General features: G+C 35.1%; 1 protein-coding gene across 1 annotated transcript in view; it reads left to right on the forward strand.

Moving 5' to 3' along the window:
• Positions 1-598: 598 nt before the first annotated feature.
• LOC142977068 (uncharacterized) overlaps positions 599-20,269 on the forward strand; it is a 40,812-nt gene continuing 21,141 nt past the window's right edge. The window contains exon 1 of the mRNA XM_076120758.1: positions 599-1,131. Coding sequence (XP_075976873.1) covers positions 1,000-1,131 — 132 coding nt within the window. The 5' untranslated portion in view covers positions 599-999. The remainder of the gene's footprint in view (positions 1,132-20,269) is intronic.

The following is a 20,269-nucleotide window of genomic DNA, read 5'->3' on the forward strand; positions in this document are numbered from 1 at the left end:
TTTTCATCACAGCCCAAGTAAGCTACTTTTTAGTTTTATAACTTGATAGAGGCTTCATGAAAATGTTTCAGCTGCCCTTAATGAACCATATACGAGCAAATATAAAGGATTGTAAAATTACTAATTTATAAACACTATCATAAAAAAGTTGTATTAATAGTTGATGCGGCAGCCATTAATATTATTAATATGGCTTCACGATGTGAGGACCATAAAGTTGAACAAACGAGAGAGGCGGGATACTTTTTACCGCGTGGGTTCCCATAAAAACGCAAGCCCTGAATTAGCTCGATTCTTTGTCACCCCTTTTGAACAACCCTAAAATTTTTACTACCACCGTCTTTGTCTAACAATAACCACTACATTCCCATCCGTTAAACTGCATCAAGGAAAAACAACGTGAAACCGCCTGAGATGAAACGAGATAGAATAATGTATATGCACTAGTAGAGAGGACAGAGAGAGCGGCACACGTAGTAGTACGAACGTAGCCATGGATGGGTGCTTTGTGCTGGGAGCGAAAGAGACGAGCGAAAGCTCCCGCGAGCGAGCGGGACAGACGCAAAAATTAACCAACAGAGGGGAGAGGAACTGAGCTTCTTCAAGCGGGGTGGTTAGTCCGCATTCGACCGCGCCGGCGGCAACGTCGCCTCTCGAGGGATATTCTGCCGGAAACGATTCGAACTGTGAAAAATATTTTCCAAGTGCGATTTCATACTGTTAACGTTTTGTGTTTATTTTAAGTTTTTATTGATATGCTACGGCCTCCGCTGAGTTTTGGATTACGGCTTTCAGCACCGCAACGACAGACTTTTCCAGTTCTTCAATTTACGATGTTATTGTGACGAAAAACTTGTAAAGATACGAATTGTAAACACTAAAGGAATATAAGGAAGACGTTATGAGCGATATCTCGTCGCTTAGATATATGTGCCGGTTATGATAAGCTCGGAGCTTTGACCAAAACTTGGATTTGTAAAAAGAGGAATACCAAAGAAAATGTGTGCCAAAATGTTATTTTATTGTTTCTCCTTGTTTACCCTAATAATGTCATGGATTGGAGTGTCGGCTGAAGAGGAAGTGTCATCTCCGTTGCGGGTAGCACAATGCAGAGCAACATGTTTACAGAAGGTAAGGAAACGATAAATCTTACAACACAACCCTTACTCATTTCGTCGGTCCTTATTTCACAATCAAACCACAACATTTCCGAAGAATTGGTTCGAGTCACCATCTGATATCGTTTTATTTATCCGTAGAATTTTGTCTTTGAAATCCACTTAGATGTAATGATCGCTAGACATCCTTTGATCCTTTAGCCGAGCGTTCTTTTTCGAGAGCGACGGTTCGCAATTCACGTACCACCCGCTTCCTAAATATCGCATCGTAGATGTATGAATACATATTGAAGTTTGGAACAAAAAGTCATGTATTGGAAGTCCACCAAGTAACTTAGATGCTATTACAGATAGCCGTTTGAAAAAAAGTATCTAAAATTGCAATTACGGCAAAAGGTTGTGTACCAAAACTCTTACAAATAAAAGAAGGAGCAATAGACACAATCACAGAGCACTCTGATTGTTCAACAACTGTAATAATTGAAGGCATTTGAAAGAAAACAAGAGAACAAGGCCGTGATCCAATTTGATTGTATTGACTTTTCCAAATTACTTATCGATGAACCAGATCTTGAATGAACTTGTAATCAAAATCGAATCTTGTACGGAATTAGAATACATAATAGAACGCAAATGCCTTTTTGTTCGTTTGTCCTTCGGTCATGCGGCTTCCATGTACCTGTTAGATGCATGCCACGTTTGATTGATCTATATTATTTAGAAATGTCGTGCACTTTCTCTAACTTTGGCACGGAATCAATTCTGATGGGTGGGAATTTAAACATTTACTTTATAACAAATACTTGAAAGACTGTCAATCGAAGTTTCCGGCGTTCAAAGGTTTAGTTTTAAATTTTTGCCCAAAAGTGTTGCCTAAATTAATTCTGTTTTGTTGAAGATCAGTCTTGACACTGTAGATGCTTTTTAATCGCCAGAAACTTACTTGGATTAACAACAATAGCTATTTCAAATCAAATTTATGATCGCAATACTTTATTTTTTATTTTTAAGGACAAATTGGCTATAACAGAGCTTTGTTTAATTTCCGATTATTGTATAAGTAGTGATTGTGTGCATGTATGTAGTTACTTAGTAATACTAGTTGTGTTTTCAGGTATTTAAGAAAGGTTTAATTATTGTGGAATTATCGTAATCTTTATGTCTACTATAATCCTTTTAATAATGACATTATGTGACATAAGCTCAACAAGAACGCACTCAAATGTATGTGTGTACATTGTATATACGTTAATTTCTTATATTCCTTAGTAGCCCATAGTTTCAACTATGGGCTACTAAGTATCCAGAATATTATTATATTTTAGTATTAAGCATCTTCAAAACATTTTCATATATGACATACATATTATATATGGATGTGAATGAGCCAAAATAAGTTGAGCAAGGTTCGTACCAAGAGGCGTTCTTTGGTCTCTGCCTACCCCTTTGGGAAAAAAGCATGATATTACGTATATATTCTGTAAAATACCATGATTAAAAAAAAAAACATTTTATCCTACACACAATGTTGGTCTCCAGAAAGCTTAGATCCCATTATACCTTGAATAAGAATTCAAATTACTTAGAAGATGTTTATTAAACAAACAACTGAATACCGAAATAATAAGATTACTAATTATTATTATTATAGAAGTTATGATAGTTTTTGAATTAGACGCGATTGTTTACAATAGGCCTAATTCGCAGAATATTGGAGTTTGTTACACATGAAGTAACTTAGCTTGAAATTATGTTCAAAAATTTAAGAGTTTATGTTAAATGTATACCATAATAAATATCTATATGTGGGTTTGAGATAATAAGTAAATTGTGCTTTTTGTTTAAAATCTAGAAACATCGAAAGGTTTTTTTTTGTGTTCGTATGCGTTTGATTTTTTTTATCTTAAATATGTTTGACCTAAAACGTTATCTTAAAGACTGTCTGGTTAAAAAAAAATATCCAAATTTTTCCAGTTTTTAAAAAGTCCTTAATCAGTTCACAATAAGAAGTTCAAAGGATAAACAACTTTTGGAGAAGAAGGAAGATTTTTGTAACATCTCAAGATGCTCTAAAGTACAAAATATGTTTCAAAAAGAACATTTTAATCAATTAAAGTTTACATAGACCGATTGGCAACTAAAATTACTGTTAAAAAACGATAAAAAATGTATTTGCTACACATTCTCCTATACTTCTGTGATGATTACTTGGACCAATATAAAAAGTGGGTAATTCTTGCTCTTTGTTGTCGCAGAAAGGAAGGAAGATGAAGATGCAGTTGACGGAAATTGGAATTAATTGAAAGACATCGAAATGGATAATCATGTATTACCTAGTACTCTGTTGTCGATACTTTCAACACTTTTCAAAGCAAGAAATGATGTGCAACAAACAGAAAAATAACTAATTTTAAAGCGACAACTCTTAACATGTAATAATAATATTATTGCTGTAATTACTACACCATTATTAAATGTATTGAAAATAGCATACGTTAATATTCAATATTATAAATTATCAGGACAAACGAAAGCTGTTATTCTGGTATTAATCGACTATACCATACCCACTTGCGATGCATATATCGATCAGTATTTACAGATAGGATTTATCTAAACTGGTCGCATTATTTATTCGAATCATTCGAAACAGGTTGCCTGCTGGTTATCGGTACGCCGGCCATGCTTCCATAAACGTAATTTGTATCGGCTATCCCCTTTAAATTGGAATAAACTTATTTGTTTCAGCTCTCCACTAACAGATTACTCCATAAATTATTTTGTTGGTTAATCAATTTCTTGGTTCAGCAAACTTTAATTAAGTTATTCTGGTGTATATGTGCCGGCTCATTTTTATATAAAATATAATTTATTGCTCATGAATATAAAATTATATATTCATAGTAGATCATCAGTATACTGTCCAAACGCCGAGGAATTTCTATTAGCAGTTTATTTCTTAAAGTAATATTATTATATGGAAAACAAAATGAAGAATTGACGTTTATTTGCGTCATAATAGCAAGCGACAACACTGATTGTGGACAATAAAACAGTATCTCTTTCTCTCTTTTCGAAATGCGCATTATTGCTAATCAATTCTGCATAAAAAAAACTTATAAAAACTACATGCAATAGAACACTACAGCTACGCAGTTTTCTAAAAACAGCTAAAATGTTATTTCAAGTTGATAGTTTAAATACTATACATGTACAGCTCAGAATTATCAAGGAACGTTTAGATAGTGGAGCAATAAAGAATGTATCTAAAGAATAACTTAGTAGCTGCCAATGAAATAACTTCGGAGTCCATTAACTTTATCAAACGGGGACCACGTTTCAAATCAGATTTCAATGGAATCATAAATTAGTAGAGTCAGCCATGTTAACTTCTTAAGTACCAACGAATACGTGAATCAAATTACTTGGATCGAAAATGCCTCCTTAATCGAACCTTTTGTTGGAGAAAATTGATCGCATACACTTTACACTGTGCGCTATTTTGTATGTTAGAAGCAGTTTGTGTGCTCTTTGATGTTATATATTATTATAGAAAGAAATCAATAAAACATTTTGCTTTCCAAAAATAAACATTAGTATAATAGGTACATCCGGTGAATCTTTGAAAACTTAAAAATAAATGGTTTGACAAGACAGGATTCCGTGTCATGCGTAATCGTCCCTTTAAATATCCTATTTTTGTTTAAAGGAGCAGAATAATCCTTTATCCCAATTCGTCACGACACGCACGCAAATATTAATTCTATTCTGTTGAAATTTTGCCGATATATTTATGATTTCAGGTAGGTGGGGTTGGAACAAAAAACAAACCCATATCATTCACATCATCTACATTTCAAAAATCGACATCTGCTGCTAATCCAAGACGTATTTAGTTTGATCACGCTTTGATTTTTTGCGGACTTAATACTTTGCTTTTAGTAGGCGTTTTTTTTATAAAATTCTACCTGCGACAAAGGCACAACGATCTCGTTCTATTATCTTTTTTTTGGTTTGTTTGTGAAGGGATGTGCGTGACGTAGCCGGGGGCGGAAGGATAGGTAGTTTCTTTTTTAACATTATTAGGGTACGTGAGGAAATACGCAAATAACTTAAGTATAGCCTTAGAAATCGATTGCCTACCTGCTTTTGTGCTAAATTGTGGGTAGGTAGACGTAATTTTATAAAATTACCACTTTTTATCTAATGGGCTGATCTATAAAAAGGTTGAGGATCCGTTATAAACACATTTTATGTAAAGTTCATAATGATTATAATGGGATTAAGTAAAAGAAAAAATATTGTTTTCAACAAACAAATGGATCTGTGTCGTCTATTTAAAGATTACTGCTAAAGCCTACAAGAAAGAGCACGCTAAGACAATTAAAACAGGTTTAAAAACCATTGGAACAAAACAGTAACTGTCCTTTTAAAAAAATGCAGACATTGACGGGCCACGCTGTCGCCAGAAACTATTTTCTCCTATTGTGTCTCATTGAAACATGGTCCTTTAAAATATATTGGCTTGTGTTTTTTCCGTTTCGTCTTTTTTTGGGTAGCCTTTTTGTTAGAAGCGTGCCTCCCTCGATGGTAAGTTGGACTTTGGGAACACGTGATGAATTTTAAAAAGTACCTTAAGTGCCAAGATATAGATATGGTTATGACTACATTATGGCATGTAAGTTGACTTGTCATGTAAATTTTATGTGTCGTTCCTTTATAAAAATTCGTTTTGAATACTTTCATGTTTGGAAAATTGTTATGGGATGTGTATGCTTAGAATCAGAATGAGGTCTTTTATTATTTATTTTATTATTTATTATGTTGGACATATTTTTCGTATTTTTTCTCGGTCTTGGTTGATTTTCTCACCGTACATTGAGTGATGCATTTTATTTTTTTAGTTAAGTAAATGATTTTCATAACTATTCGATAATAATATTTGGATGTTACAAAGAATATCTTCAACATCATATACAATTTAAAATCAGGTCATACCGTTTTCGGGTAACAATTTTGTCGAAACCATTAGCTGATTGTTGGCACAGTTTCAACATTTTTGAATCAACAACTTTTATTACTCCATTTTGTAAATTTTATTGCACAATTTTTAAGTTACCCATATTTTCCCCTGTCGAACTGTACTTAAAAAAGAATAATACCGCTTCACCTTGAGACCTAAAACATTGCAAAAAGAGACCATAAAGAACGGGCCGGGTGATCGTGAAATAAAATCTCGATTAGAAATTTAGGAACGTTCCGGCCTTCCCTTACGGTCCCTTTTTGAAGTAGTCACTCCGACTTCGAGCATTATTATTTTATCGTTGTTAAGCCATGCACAAGAGGTAGAATAAAATTTTGTTCGAGTAAAATATAAAAAAGTGCCTCAAGGTTTCGGATGCACGTCCTCGGGCTACGCTGCGCTTAGAAAAAATAAACGAGAAAGTCCACGCCGAAATGACCTGCGTTTTTATACACGATTTGTTTTCGTTTTTGTTACGTTTGAGTTCATTTGGAAGTAGCCATGTTTGCTGCTTACTGAATTAACTTAAATTGCCTTTGCTTTTTTATGTCCGAGTAAATTACTTTGAGTTCCATTTGTGGTTATCATTTCAGTAGTGGTGGACAGTTGACACTGTTAAACAACATGTAGAATAATTTACTGATGACGTTTAATATTTTGATGATTAACAAACTCCACATTATTTCTTAATTTATTTGCCCACCGTTAAACGAAGAGACCATTCAATTGTTTTGACTATATTACTCGGATCCATTTTCTAGCGCGATGGCGATTACCTTAGTCACTGCGCCATTTGTGCGGGCAGGTTCTAACATTGGTCTTTATCTTCTTAGCAATATAGGTGGGTCAAGAATGAATGTACTAACTAGCCTTAGGTGTAACAACAGGAACAAATGTACAATAGAATGGTTAAAGAGCACGCATTGAAACACACGACTGCTCTGATTTAGGTTGCTTAACAAGATACCCTGTAAGCCTTCGCCGCCTTGAAGACAAAAAGTATGGCGGGCTCATAATAATGTGAAAAAGGCAAGCGTTGCTCGCGGCTCGCGCTCATACGGCCTCACCTCGTGAAGGGTGGCTTATCCGGCAAGGCAGTCGTAATAGAGCCGTATAGCAGAGCAGACGATTAATGATTCATGACCCCTCGTAGCGCAGTGTCATCAATATTATTCTGTTTGTATCCAGCGCGTTTGGCCCACCCTCGCCCGCGCCCCGTTCATACATAAATAAGCGCGACACGTCGTCTTCTCTGATTACATCGCACCGATGTAGTGAGAAATAGTGTAGTCGGATGCTGAGCCCGTCTTTTGTTCAATATATTCCCTAGAGACACCGAATGAATAGTTAACACTGTATGCTCAACGTGCATGTTTACGGTTTCGGGTTTCTCTTAAAGATTTTAGATAAGGAAGGTGAAGGAATTTATTCGTTTGGTGGCAATAAGCTGATGTTACAATCGGCTTTAGTGTGAAGTTATAGGTTTCGTATGACTTTGATACGTATCGTTTCGGACGGCGACGTCCTCTTCGCTGGAGGACAAGATTACACGGAAAGGAACATAAAATATTCAAACACAAAAATAACCTTAAAATAATAAATCTATTTTCATCGCCATAAAGCCCGATGTAGCGTTTGCGGAACCATAAAATATTTTACGTGTTCTTTTTAGTTTCCCATGATGATATGATCTCATAGTAGACAAAGGCGATGTATTAAACAGTTATAACTTCGATATGATACCAAAGTTATTATCTCATATAGACGGTCATAAACTCATAAGTCAATATTTTAATATTTCGGTGCTATATGACAATAAGAGAAACACATCGTTACTAGAAATTACATGACGTTCCGTTAGTCCTAAAGTTGACGTAGAGCCTCTTGTCACGCGATACAGCGATAAAGCACGCTTCGAACTAAACTAAGAAAATGTGGACTCTGACTGGATTCCAACACAAACACCGATTGATATTGTCTTGTGGACTTTATTCTCAGCTGTCCCGGTAATATTTCTCCTTGTAATCAATTAAGAGCCTTATTAAGCCCCGTCAACGAGTGAATTTTCATAAAACAACAAGACGTTATATTTACAATCAATTTGTTCGTCGATTATTGTACCGGTGATAATAAATCTGCAATAAATCGCACGAAATGGTTCGAACATTAAATTGGCTTTTGCGATGTTTAACCGACGCTTTTATCTTGTGAATCTTTATTAAACTGGATATACCGAATAGTCAATGACAAATGGTCTGTGACCTCTTGATTACGAAAAACAGGTCTAATTTATTGGACATTTTTAATTTGAAGTAGGAATGGGTATGGGTAATTTAGTTCTATATTATATGTTGGGTCGTACCGTCGTATCCATCGGTGTTAAAGCTCGGCTCGGTCGCGTCGACTTGTTCTGATAAATGATGCGTCCGCTACTGCTACACCGCTTCGCTTTTAATCCTCGCGCCACCATTGTGTCGCCGTCCAATATTTGACGTTAACCGTTTTCTTCCACAAACACACACGTTGTTTAGGTTTCGGTAAATAAGAAATTAATGATCCTTTCCCATTTATCTCTTTTTACAATCAATCAACCATATGCACGTACTATCTAATGGCCTGTGTTTGGTTATCGTATACAATACAATATATTCAAAGAAAAAATCTAAAGACGTCAAATATAAGATCTTTTTGAACGCATATTTCATAATGAAAGCTTCTTATTGCTTTTTTAATCCTACTCGGTAACAAATTACGAGCGCTCATAAACAAAGAAATAAGATAAACATTACATCGGTGTTCCAAAGATTAAAAATTATGAAACAGTTAATCAGTTTTAATGGTGTAGTGAGCCGGAGCGGCAGTTTTGATTACATATTTAATGTTTCAGTAAACTATTTTACAACGTTCCGTAGTTGATTGGGATTCGATTAAAAGCAGCTGCCCTCACTAAAGGCGTAGACTAAGCCCTACAGGCTGCGATGAAATGGAGATAGTTTTAATGCTCGTAAATTTCATTCCGAGACTCCAACGTCCGATCAACTAATCACTTTCGTACGGGTATTTGCGCAAGTTTCAAAACTAAAATTTGCAGCCAAAGTATGTTGTTATTAGTTGAAAACATAGTATTTAATACAAAATACCGCAATATGGAGGACCTGAAATCATAAAACTAGATCAACTAGTTTAATTTGTTACGTAATATTTATTTTTAAGTAATTCTTCTAATTAAGAGGAATAAATAACAGTTAAACATCGTACTAACAACTATGGAGTCTAATTTGAAAATACAATGACGTCATTTAGTATGAAGAATAAAAAACATAACCGCTTCATGGTTGAAAAAATTCGTTATTTAAACAAAGCACAGTAGGATGTCCGCAATATGGGCGGAGCGTAGTGCGTACGCGCAGTCGCGCAACGCAAACGTTTTTCGTGGGGTGGGGAAAGGTCTAAGTGGGGGAAACGACTATTTCTACCCTAATTAAAACATTTTAAGGAAAACGGTTACATAAAAACCAACTAGGGATAATTCCGGTTCATTTGTTTCCTTTAAAAATAAAGGTGTCAGTATTTATCGTGTTCCGAAAATTCCAGTCCGTCAGAACCGCCCCAAATCTCTTTATCTCCGCATTAATCTTTTAAAACCCATAAAAACGAATCTTTGGATCTTACCAAATATTTTGTACGAAATTGATGGGGGACCGTCGTTTATCTAGATCTCAGATCTATAATGCGACGATCAAAATTCTTAGAGGTGTCGATACAACCCAAGTGTATGTCACAGATGTAAAAGATTGTACTTTATTATAGCTTATTTTCAACATTGTGCTCGTAGTTAAAATGAATAGAAAAATGAGGTTGTAAAAACATCGTTCCTTAGTCCAGTTATTAATTTTACTGTCGTTTTATAACTTTCAAAGACATTTATTTTTCCGTATGCCTAATTAATTTTATTGCACGTCCTAAAAAGGCACTTTAAAAAATATTTGCATAATGTAAAAATATGGTCGTTTAGTTGGCATGGCATTTGTTTATTCGAAAATGAAAAAAGTCATAAAATAAAGTAGTTCGCAGAAACAGAAGAATGGTTGATTACAAACCCACGTCCGATGTTCCTACGTCTTCTAGTTGTTTTAAAAATAGTCGGAGCATGTATATATACACAAAAATATACAAACAAAACACCAGCACATTATACAAATTCGTTTATTTAAGGACAACAAATACAATAATTGTTAAAAAGATCAGTAGTTTGGCCCATTCGCATCGCATCTTTATATTGTCACAATGGTTGATATAGATTCCTTATCAAATGAGTTAGATATTTTAGGCACAACGCAATCCTATGTGTGTAAAGTAGGACAATGTGCGGAACTCATAGGCAGTAACGACAGTTCTATTAAAATATTACATATAAACATACGCAGCGTCAATCAAAACTTTGACCAACTATTAGTCTTTCTCGATACGCTTTTAATACGCCCACAAATAATAGTTTTATCGGAATGCTGGCTCAGTAAGGTATCAAACGTTCCAACCATTGATGGATATGTAACATATAACACTCATAACAACCTTAATCAAAATTCTGGACTGATTCTCTATGTCGCCACATCTCTTGTACACAAAATCACCGAACCAGACGTCCATAGCTCAAATTGCTTAATTTGCAAAGTAGAATCAGCGAACCTTGTCATAGTTGCTTTGTATCGGTCTCCCAGCTTTCATAATATTGATAATTTCCTTAATGGACTAAACGACACTCTCACATCCGTATCTAGTTATAAGAATATTCTTCTTATAGGAGATATCAACATAAATATCATACCTACAAACCTTAACCAACATGCTACTGAATATCTCAATTTAACTGCTTCGCATGGTCTTCTACCAACGCATAACCTCCCCACTCGAGATAAAAATTGTCTAGACCACACTTTACTCAAATCACAATTAGAATGCACAACTTTAATAGTTGATGCTAGTATAACGGATCACGCCCCAGTTCTTATTAAACTCACACTGAATACAAAACAACACAGAAGCCGCAACACTTATGTAAAAACTGATTTTACTGGTGTCTATGAGGTAATCTCGAATACTGACTTCACTTCGGTAAAGACAACCTTGGATCCCAACCTAGCGGCAGATAGATTCGTGTCCATTATAAAAGAAACTCTTGATTCACATTCTATAATAAGGCCTATTCCTTCTAATCGTAGAATTTTTAAGCCATGGATAACTAGCGGACTGTTGCGATGTATTCGCAATCGAGACTCTATGTTTCGACGGTCGAAAAATGATCCTGAAAATCTATGCCTTAAATTAACCTACCTCCGCTACCGCAACTTTTGCAATAAATTACTCAAGAGATTAAAACACACCCATGAGAAATGTGAATTTTTGAAAGCCCATAACAACCCTAAAGCAACTTGGAACGTGATTAAAACTATTACTAATTCTAATTCTGCAAAAAGCTCCGCAAAAGAACTACTTGGAGTTGAAGCCAGTGCGATGGCATCTGTGAACAAAGTAAATGAATATTTTTCTAGTATCGGGAGAGATTTAGCACTCAAAATTGGCCCTAGGCCATCCACTGATGTTCTGCTTACAGATGAATCTACTCCCGCTAACAGCTTTGTGCTTTTACCAACTGATGAGGCGGAAGTCGACCTGATAGTAAGGGGTTTACGGGCAAATAGTGCTGTCGGATGGGATGGGATACCAACCAAATTACTGCAACAGTGCTCAGCTACGTTGGTGCCTGTTATTACACATATCTGCAATATAGCCATGTCTAACGGTATATTTCCCAGGTCATTTAAAAGAGCCATTGTTCATCCCATTCATAAGAGTGGAAGTAGAGATAGTCTCAGTAATTATAGGCCCATATCTATTTTGTCTTCATTGTCGAAAATCCTGGAAAAGCTACTAAACACCCGTCTAATTAATTTTATAAACCAAAACAATATTCTTGCCCCGAACCAGTTTGGCTTTAGGAATGGAAAGTCAACGCAAGACGCAGTAGCTTCACTAGTTGATCAAGTAGTTGACAACCTCGATGGTGGTCTAAAGTGTTTAGGTATTTTCCTAGATATAAAAAAAGCCTTTGATACTGTCTCTACTTCACACCTCTTATCGAAAATGGAAAGATATGGAATACGAGGATTTGCCTTACGAATTTTTTCCGACTACCTCTCTGAAAGAACCCAGTGCGTTAAGATCGATTCTAATATTAGTGACTGTGCGGCTCTAGATTTTGGTGTACCACAGGGCTCAGTGCTTGGCCCTACGCTCTTCTTGCTCTACATAAATTCACTGTGTAAACTTGCCCTTCCTAATTGTAGTATAATCACATACGCAGATGATACTGCCTTGCTCATCCGTGGCAGAAACTGGCGTGATGTGTACAACTGTGCTGAACTGTCTCTCAGTTGTGTAATGAAATGGCTAAATAAGAATCTTTTAACATTAAATATTGACAAAACTACTTACCTAACATTCTCTAATTCGAAATTAACCCAGCCCCCAATGAATACTTACCACATCAAAGCACACGTCTGCGATTTAAATACTATAACCCCATGTAACTGTATGACTTTAAATAGAACTAACCAAGTAAAATACCTAGGTGTCTATATAGATCACCTACTAAACTGGAAATGTCACTTAACCAACCTTACATCCCGAGTTCGCAAAATTATTTACATTTTTAAAAAGCTCCGTCACTCTGCTGACATTGAAACATTGAAGACAGTCTATTTCTCATTAGCCCAATCGATTATAACTTATTGTATTGTTGTTTGGGGTGGAGCAGCTAAGACTCACCTCTTGCCTTTGGAACGTGCACAGAGGGCTGTTCTAAAAGTAATGACCTTCAAGCATTTTAGGTACTCTACCTCACAGTTGTATGATGATTGTAAATTGCTGTCAGTTAGGCGACTGTTCGTGCTGGAAACAGTCATCAAAAAACATGCCACACTGGTCTACAACCCAAACTTTACTAACGCACGTCGCTCATATAAGATATGTCAGAACAAAAAATTTAAAACTTCACTAGCAGCTAGACATTATGGTGTGCTTAGTATCCATTTGTATAATACCGTTAATAGATACTGTAACATTTATACACTCCTCAGATCGGAGTGCAAGAAAAAAGTATCTGATTGGCTCATGCACAAAAATTACGAGGAAACTGAAGATCTACTTAAAATAAGTATTCTGTAATAACGGTAACAATTACAAACATACCACATGTTGACACACTCATACACAAACATTTATACACAAGCACGAACACAAACACACACACACAAACACACACTTGCATATATATTATGCACACACCACACACCCACACACAGTCACACTCTTAATATTGCATGATTAGTTTTATAGAGGTACATAATATATGAATGAATTATAATGTATTGGCTACAGCAAAATATAATATTGTTTAACATCATTACTGTAACTAATTTACTTGCTGTGACCTGATACCCATAACACAAGTTAGATCTTACCATGGGTATCAGTGTTCCAATTGCTTTGTGTTTAAAGTTTGCCCAATTGTTTTTGATTTGTTAAAAGTTGTACGTTTTTGTGAAATAAATATATTATTATTAAATATATTATTATTATTATCACTACTGTACTGCCACTTAAAGTGTGAAACGATCATTGGGGGCTCGCGTGGGCCGCGACACACTTGGTATTCCTCATACAAAAAACACGAGGCACCCCGTTGTTTTAGAGTTTAAAAAATAATGAAATATGCCTTTTTATAAAGTTTTTTATGTAAAACGTTGAGAGTTTTAAGCATTCGGTTTTTTTAAACACACAACCCGCGGCGCATACCTACATTTAGAATCGGAATCGGATTGAGATTTTTTCAATGTTTGCTTTGTAAAATTAACATTCAATAATATAGGTATAACTGAATTTTATTCTCATCATATCTATATATTCATATTTGATAGAGAAATAAGACATTTAAATAAATTCATTAGCGCGTGAGAATTGTATGGTAGCGCTTTGAGATTTTTAAATTAGATGAACATGAATATGATTAAAATGAATTCAGGTTTGCTGAACGGATAGGTCGGTTCAATTTGGACAGATGGTCTATGTGGAAATGAGTTCATTCATGTGAATGAACAGGAAAGGACTATAGAATTGCTTCAACATACATCAGCTTAGCTCCTTCTTCTATTTGAATGTTTGTACTCTTTTTAAGGCGGTCTTACATTGTTTGTGTTTCTGTTCTTGAAAGAATCAATACAATAACGACATAGCAGGTACCCGGACCGTCAATAAAGTTGAATAGTAATCTTTTGAAACCGATACTCAAAAACTAAAAAGATCAACAAATTGATAACATGAGAAAATGGAGCAGACGTAGCAAAACCTTTCATGTTTTATTAAAAACAATTACACCCTCAAGATGTATCAACAGCATATTCTTGTACATTCTTTCTTCTTTAAATTTTTGGTTCTTTTAATTATTACTTCTTGAACAATCACATCATTTCACATTCCCTTCCAAATAAATCATTCGTCAACCACTCACGTATCTCTTACTCAGTAAATCACCTCCTAATTTTAAATTTCAAACTCATCTGAGTAAACACGAGCGATTTGAACAACGAGTAGACTAAAATACCAATGGGGTTCCAAACCATTCGTCTCTAAGACGCCTGTCATGGCCAATAGCGGCCATCAATGTTCCGTACATTTGGCTGAAGCACGTAACACACTTATTTTAGAATCTTAAAATAATATTGTTCCTTCGGCCTCTTCAACCATTGTGTGTATTAGCATCTGGAGATTGGAACGGTGACACAACGCGACAGTGACGAATTGTAACTATGAATTTAAGTTTTTTTCGTTGTTGCTTTTTAAATCGTATCACGTCGCGTGTTGTAGTTAAAAAAGACCGTGTTTTATTTATCTGAGAAATTCATAAGAATGTTTGATAAGCACTTGTTTTATTGGAATCTATTCAACCTAATTGAATTCAAACTACAGATTTACCATTCTCACTAATTTCCAATGTCGATGAACATTCCCAGATTATATCTGTGTTGCTTAAATTGATCGTTTACATAAAACAGCATTCACACATTAAAAAGCTCATAAAAATTTAAGGAAAATATAAAATTTGCTTTTCACCGTTACTTTTAATATGCAGCCACGAACAAAAAGTATAATTTTATGCGTAAAAAAATATAAAATCTATATTGGGCCATAAATACAATTAATATGAGTGAAAACTATATTCTCCAAAAAAGAAGCTCGTCGTCTATAAAATTTTGAACCGAGTGTGTAAGCTCGTCGATTGGAAATCGAATTAGCCCAGCTATTTTATCCGAATAATATCGATTTCAATAGTGTATTTATTAGTGGTACAGTACACAGACAGTTTTATTATCACGGCCAAGATATTTTAACGAACCGAATGTAAGTCTAAAATAAAAGAGGAACATGTCGGAACATTTTTTGTTCATCGGACACGCCATTTAAGTCACAATCGTAAATTTTATTGAAATGTCGCAACAGCGATCGCCGCACGAGATGTCTTGTCTTCGGGGACGAATTTATGCGTAATTCGTAAACAAATTGACGTGCTCGGGACGTACTTTGAAGGGGACCCCGGCTTGACGACTTGACGCGTCTTTTGAGTCTTTTACAATATTTACGAGATGACTGTTATACATTCTGTTAACTTTACGGCTGCGTCTCATCTTTTATTTCTGAATTCATACCGTGGCGATTTATCAATCATTCCTTTTATAATTATTGTGAATTCACTCGTACTTCAAAACCGATTTAACGTATCGTTTGCGCTTTTAGAAATGACACCTCAATGCTCGTTCAGTCTGGTTCGTATGGCTTCTTAAGTCGTAAAATGGTATCACCTTACACAATAGATGCTATTGTCTTTTTATAAGGAATATCGTATTTTCATTTCACTATAAATGTGATCCTTGTTTTTTTATTCGATGGATACGATTTAGAATCCACTTAAATGATGTTTTTGTTAGCTTTAAGTATTTGTTGCTTATTTCAACCTTTTACTTTTTTGCTGTAACTCACTTGTCTAATAAAATCTCTTCTATACGGTTTGTTTTTGTAAATGTATTTGGTTTATAAATAAGAAGTTGTGTCAGACAGCCCTTAACTTATGTTAACGCGTTTCGAAAACTTGGAAGGTGGTGTAAAGTTTAATAACGAACGCAAAAAAGCCGGGTGAAGTTTACAGAATGAGGCAATAAACTTTTTAATTTGTGGCGAATTCAATCAATAAGAACAGGAGAGGTGTCGTAAACACGGCCGTGGTCCGCGGCGCCCGCGGCGTAAATGCCACAGGTTTTCTCAACATGGCTTCCTGCTGTTCAGTGTTACCATCTAAACGGCTATTAGTTACGTTTTACGCGAGACGCGCCGGGCGTTCCAACATGTTTATTCTTAATTGACTCCTAAATATCGCTGTTTTTGGCCATGAATCGTGTTAATCGGACATATTTATTTGAAAGCATGGAAGCGCACTCTTAAGTGAGCCATTCGTACACAGTTTTATAGCGGCGGACGCGACGCCGCTCGATACAGTTCCGTTGCTTGTTAATTAAGGATTCGCGGCCACGCTTTATGGTAGGCAATAGTCACAACAATAATACATCTTGAGCGGTCGCGTTTCCTTTCTTAGTCGCCCTGGGACGCTTTCGAGGCTTATCTGATGTCGTAAGGAGTATCGGTGGAGGCTATCGGGCTGCGTCAGACGTCCGTTGTCCTGTTCGTACTTATCTGCACACTAAATAAAAGCTTTTCCGCCAATCGTTGCAATCCTCTCGCCGCAGTCTGGAGCTCTGTTTCTCCGCCGCGCTGGTCTGGCTCGCGTTTATCGCACGTGACGTGACAATTCTTTTATTCTCGACACTTTGTTTCCACATAAATTACTCGACTGTTCAGTGCTACCGAGGATTGCTTCGGCTAATGTCACAACTCGTGGATTTCTCCCTTTATTTAGTTTCGTTTTGCATTCCGCCAGCTGTGTTTGCTCATTGTCTCTTCGGTTTAAATTAAAAAAAGATTTTGTTTTTATTCGCGCTGTCTTCCTCGCCCACGTCGACTTTATGTGACGTCAAGTTGGGAATGAAGTATTCTTATTGTTGCGACCGTGGAGTCTTTACGCAACGTTGGATTGCATAAATTATTTAAAGGTTTTATTTTAATTAAACGCGTAAGCGGGTATTGAATGTGGGTATTCGCGATTTGCATAATATCGTTTACAGAGTTTGTAAAGTGGATAATCAGAAGTCATTGACTCTGCATTATAATAGTATTGGAGTAATAGCTGGTTTGTATAATTGTCATACAATCCGTTCATATTCATGTGCACGTGCAGGTGGTGCTCGGCTTGAACACGCGCCTCGATAACCGAACAACTTACACATTGTACGATGGTAATTCAGGTTGACATTTTATTTGATAGATTGTTGAACCTCGTTAAGGTTATCTATCATAAATATTTGTTGATACAACAAAATATGTAATCGTTCTGTTGAATTTTGACTCGTGTTCAAACATGCGGTATGTTTAAACAATCGATCATAATAGTATGACAAATATTGGATCATATTATAATTTTTGAATAACTGTATTAAACATCCGCACGGGCTGGTATAGTTTTATGTTCGTGTAGTGTAACAGTAAAGGTATTTCTAATATCGTTGTACGTGAAACTGATGACCACTAATTCCGCATTCAAAGACCCTTCGCCCAACACATTATTAAGGGAATCTGTCCAAAGGCGGGCGAAGTAACAAGTGCCTAATCTCCTTAGTGGTCGCATCACGGTTCGATGTCTCATGAAAATTAGATCCTTTACTTAGTTGAACTTTGTGTAACGCGCTTTCAAAGGTATCTTGTTTTTGACCCACTTGTAAACTTACACGTATAAATAGTGCTGAATTCAGCTTTTATGTACTCTGTTGTAACGATAATATATTTTAACGATAAATTAATATATATTATGATGAAAAACGTGTTAATATCCAGCTTGAGCTTTCTGATTTGCAAAGATAAATAGAATTATAACGATAACATAAATATCCGTAAATTAATAAAAAAATCAACACGTCCATATATTTTTTAAGTAATTTAAATAACTCATAAATTTTACATTTTTAATATTAAATATTAAAAATGTAAAATTTATTTATCCATCGATTCTAAAAAGCTATTAAAGGATTTGATAAATGACTTTATCTAGATTGATTTTCATTTTATGAAATAAAACGATAGTCCTCAGTGTGTGTCCAAAAAGCAGTCAGGGATAGTTTAGTTGTTCATTAATCATCACCGATAGATTGTATAGACAAAAACAAACCGACAACAAACTATCATAAACCATTAGATATAACAAATAGAATATTTTTTCAAAGAAATATGAATCAAGCAATTTAGACTACAAAAAACTTTTTACGTCTAAAGTATGAGCTGTATGCTGGATGGTATAATATTGTATGTTATTGTATTAAAATTTTAATACTTACCAAGTAAGTAAGAAATATGATATAATAGTAAATATCGGATATAATATATAAATTCACTTAAGTACGGTATAATAATTATAGGTAATTTCCATTATATATTCTTTAATATTAAAGCTGTTATTATATTATTTACTTTACATAATGCATCATTCTATTATTTGGTCACTTAGATCTTTATCCGACAATAAATAACATTAGTCCGGTATAATAAAATCATGTTTCTTTTATTATATTCAACAATGCAATACAAAAACAAACCATAGGTAAGGCAATAAGTAGGGAGGTCGTATATCATTGCTGTCAAATTGGCTTACAGCTAAATATTTGTCCAGTAAGTGTATCGTAATCATTAGATATGTATTATGAAGCGCATCAATCATAACAAAGCGACGTTCTTTATAAGACTCGTAATTAGAAACGGCTGATATATTATTTTATAATATTTGTATAGAGTAATAGAGAATTTAGTGAAACAAATGGCCAATTTATTTTCACAGAGCAACTTCATATTAACGAAAGACGAAAAGTAACTTTCGAGATTTAGATTATTGAATGGTTTAATTTCACGAAAGTAATATTAAATTATAAAAATCTATTAGGCTTTCTTCAAATTGTACTTATTGTTTGAAATTACATTTCGTTATGCTATAAACCATTTCCTCATTGTTCTTGGCATAGCGACGGCGGCGTCCAAAATTGACAATAGTATTGTATTAAAGTAGGAAATTCCGATAAAATGCGGGTTTCCTTTGAGTCATCGAAAAGCGAAATTGAGTCTTCATTTGGTTCTATAAATACGGAATTTGGATAACGAAAATTTTATCACGATGGAGTTTTAAGCAGTTTCTCCGAAAAAGGGATTAGTGTAACACGCTTTATTTATGAAAGATAGCTTTAGTTTGTATACAACACTACCTTTTTGTTGAGAAAAGGGTTTATAAAAGCTTCCGTTGTGTGAAACTGGCAGCTATTGTATGTTTACCGAGTGCTTTGTTCTAATCCTTCTAGGTACAGTAATTTTCACAATCCCCTAGAAACCAACGTCCTAGAATGCTCTTAAGTAACGGCACAAACTGTGTACTGACCTCCTCTAGCACAATTTATACTGTAAATGAGTGCTAAAAGTTGTTCTGTATGTATAATATGCTGTCTCAGACAAACTTGTAGCTGTAACTACTTCCTAAGTAGCGCTGTTTCGTACATACCGATTATGTGTCCCACATGCGATGTGTTCTGACCATAATAATAGGTTCGTGCGCTTATAAAATGGAGTTTGCTAACAACTTGAATACAAATGATTTTATTTTGTTCTCTGAATAGTTCCTTTCTAATGTATTATTAAAATATGTGCACGCGTCTGTTTTGCTGTTGGCATGCAGTTTATTTCCCGTATTTTGTTTGTCTATTCTTTGACGTGTAGCTGCAATAAATACTTCATGACTTCTCGCATTCGTTGAGCTCGAGTTACTATCTCGTACAATGTGACTTGCACTCAAATCATCGTTTTCGTGTTTTCATTTCCTTTTTACAACATCATTTGAACCGTGTTCATAATTTGAGTAGACTAACGTGAA

The sequence above is a fragment of the Anticarsia gemmatalis genome, chromosome 12, assembly GCF_050436995.1.
Source record: "Anticarsia gemmatalis isolate Benzon Research Colony breed Stoneville strain chromosome 12, ilAntGemm2 primary, whole genome shotgun sequence".
In the NCBI taxonomy this organism is placed as follows: Eukaryota; Metazoa; Arthropoda; class Insecta; order Lepidoptera; family Erebidae; genus Anticarsia; species Anticarsia gemmatalis.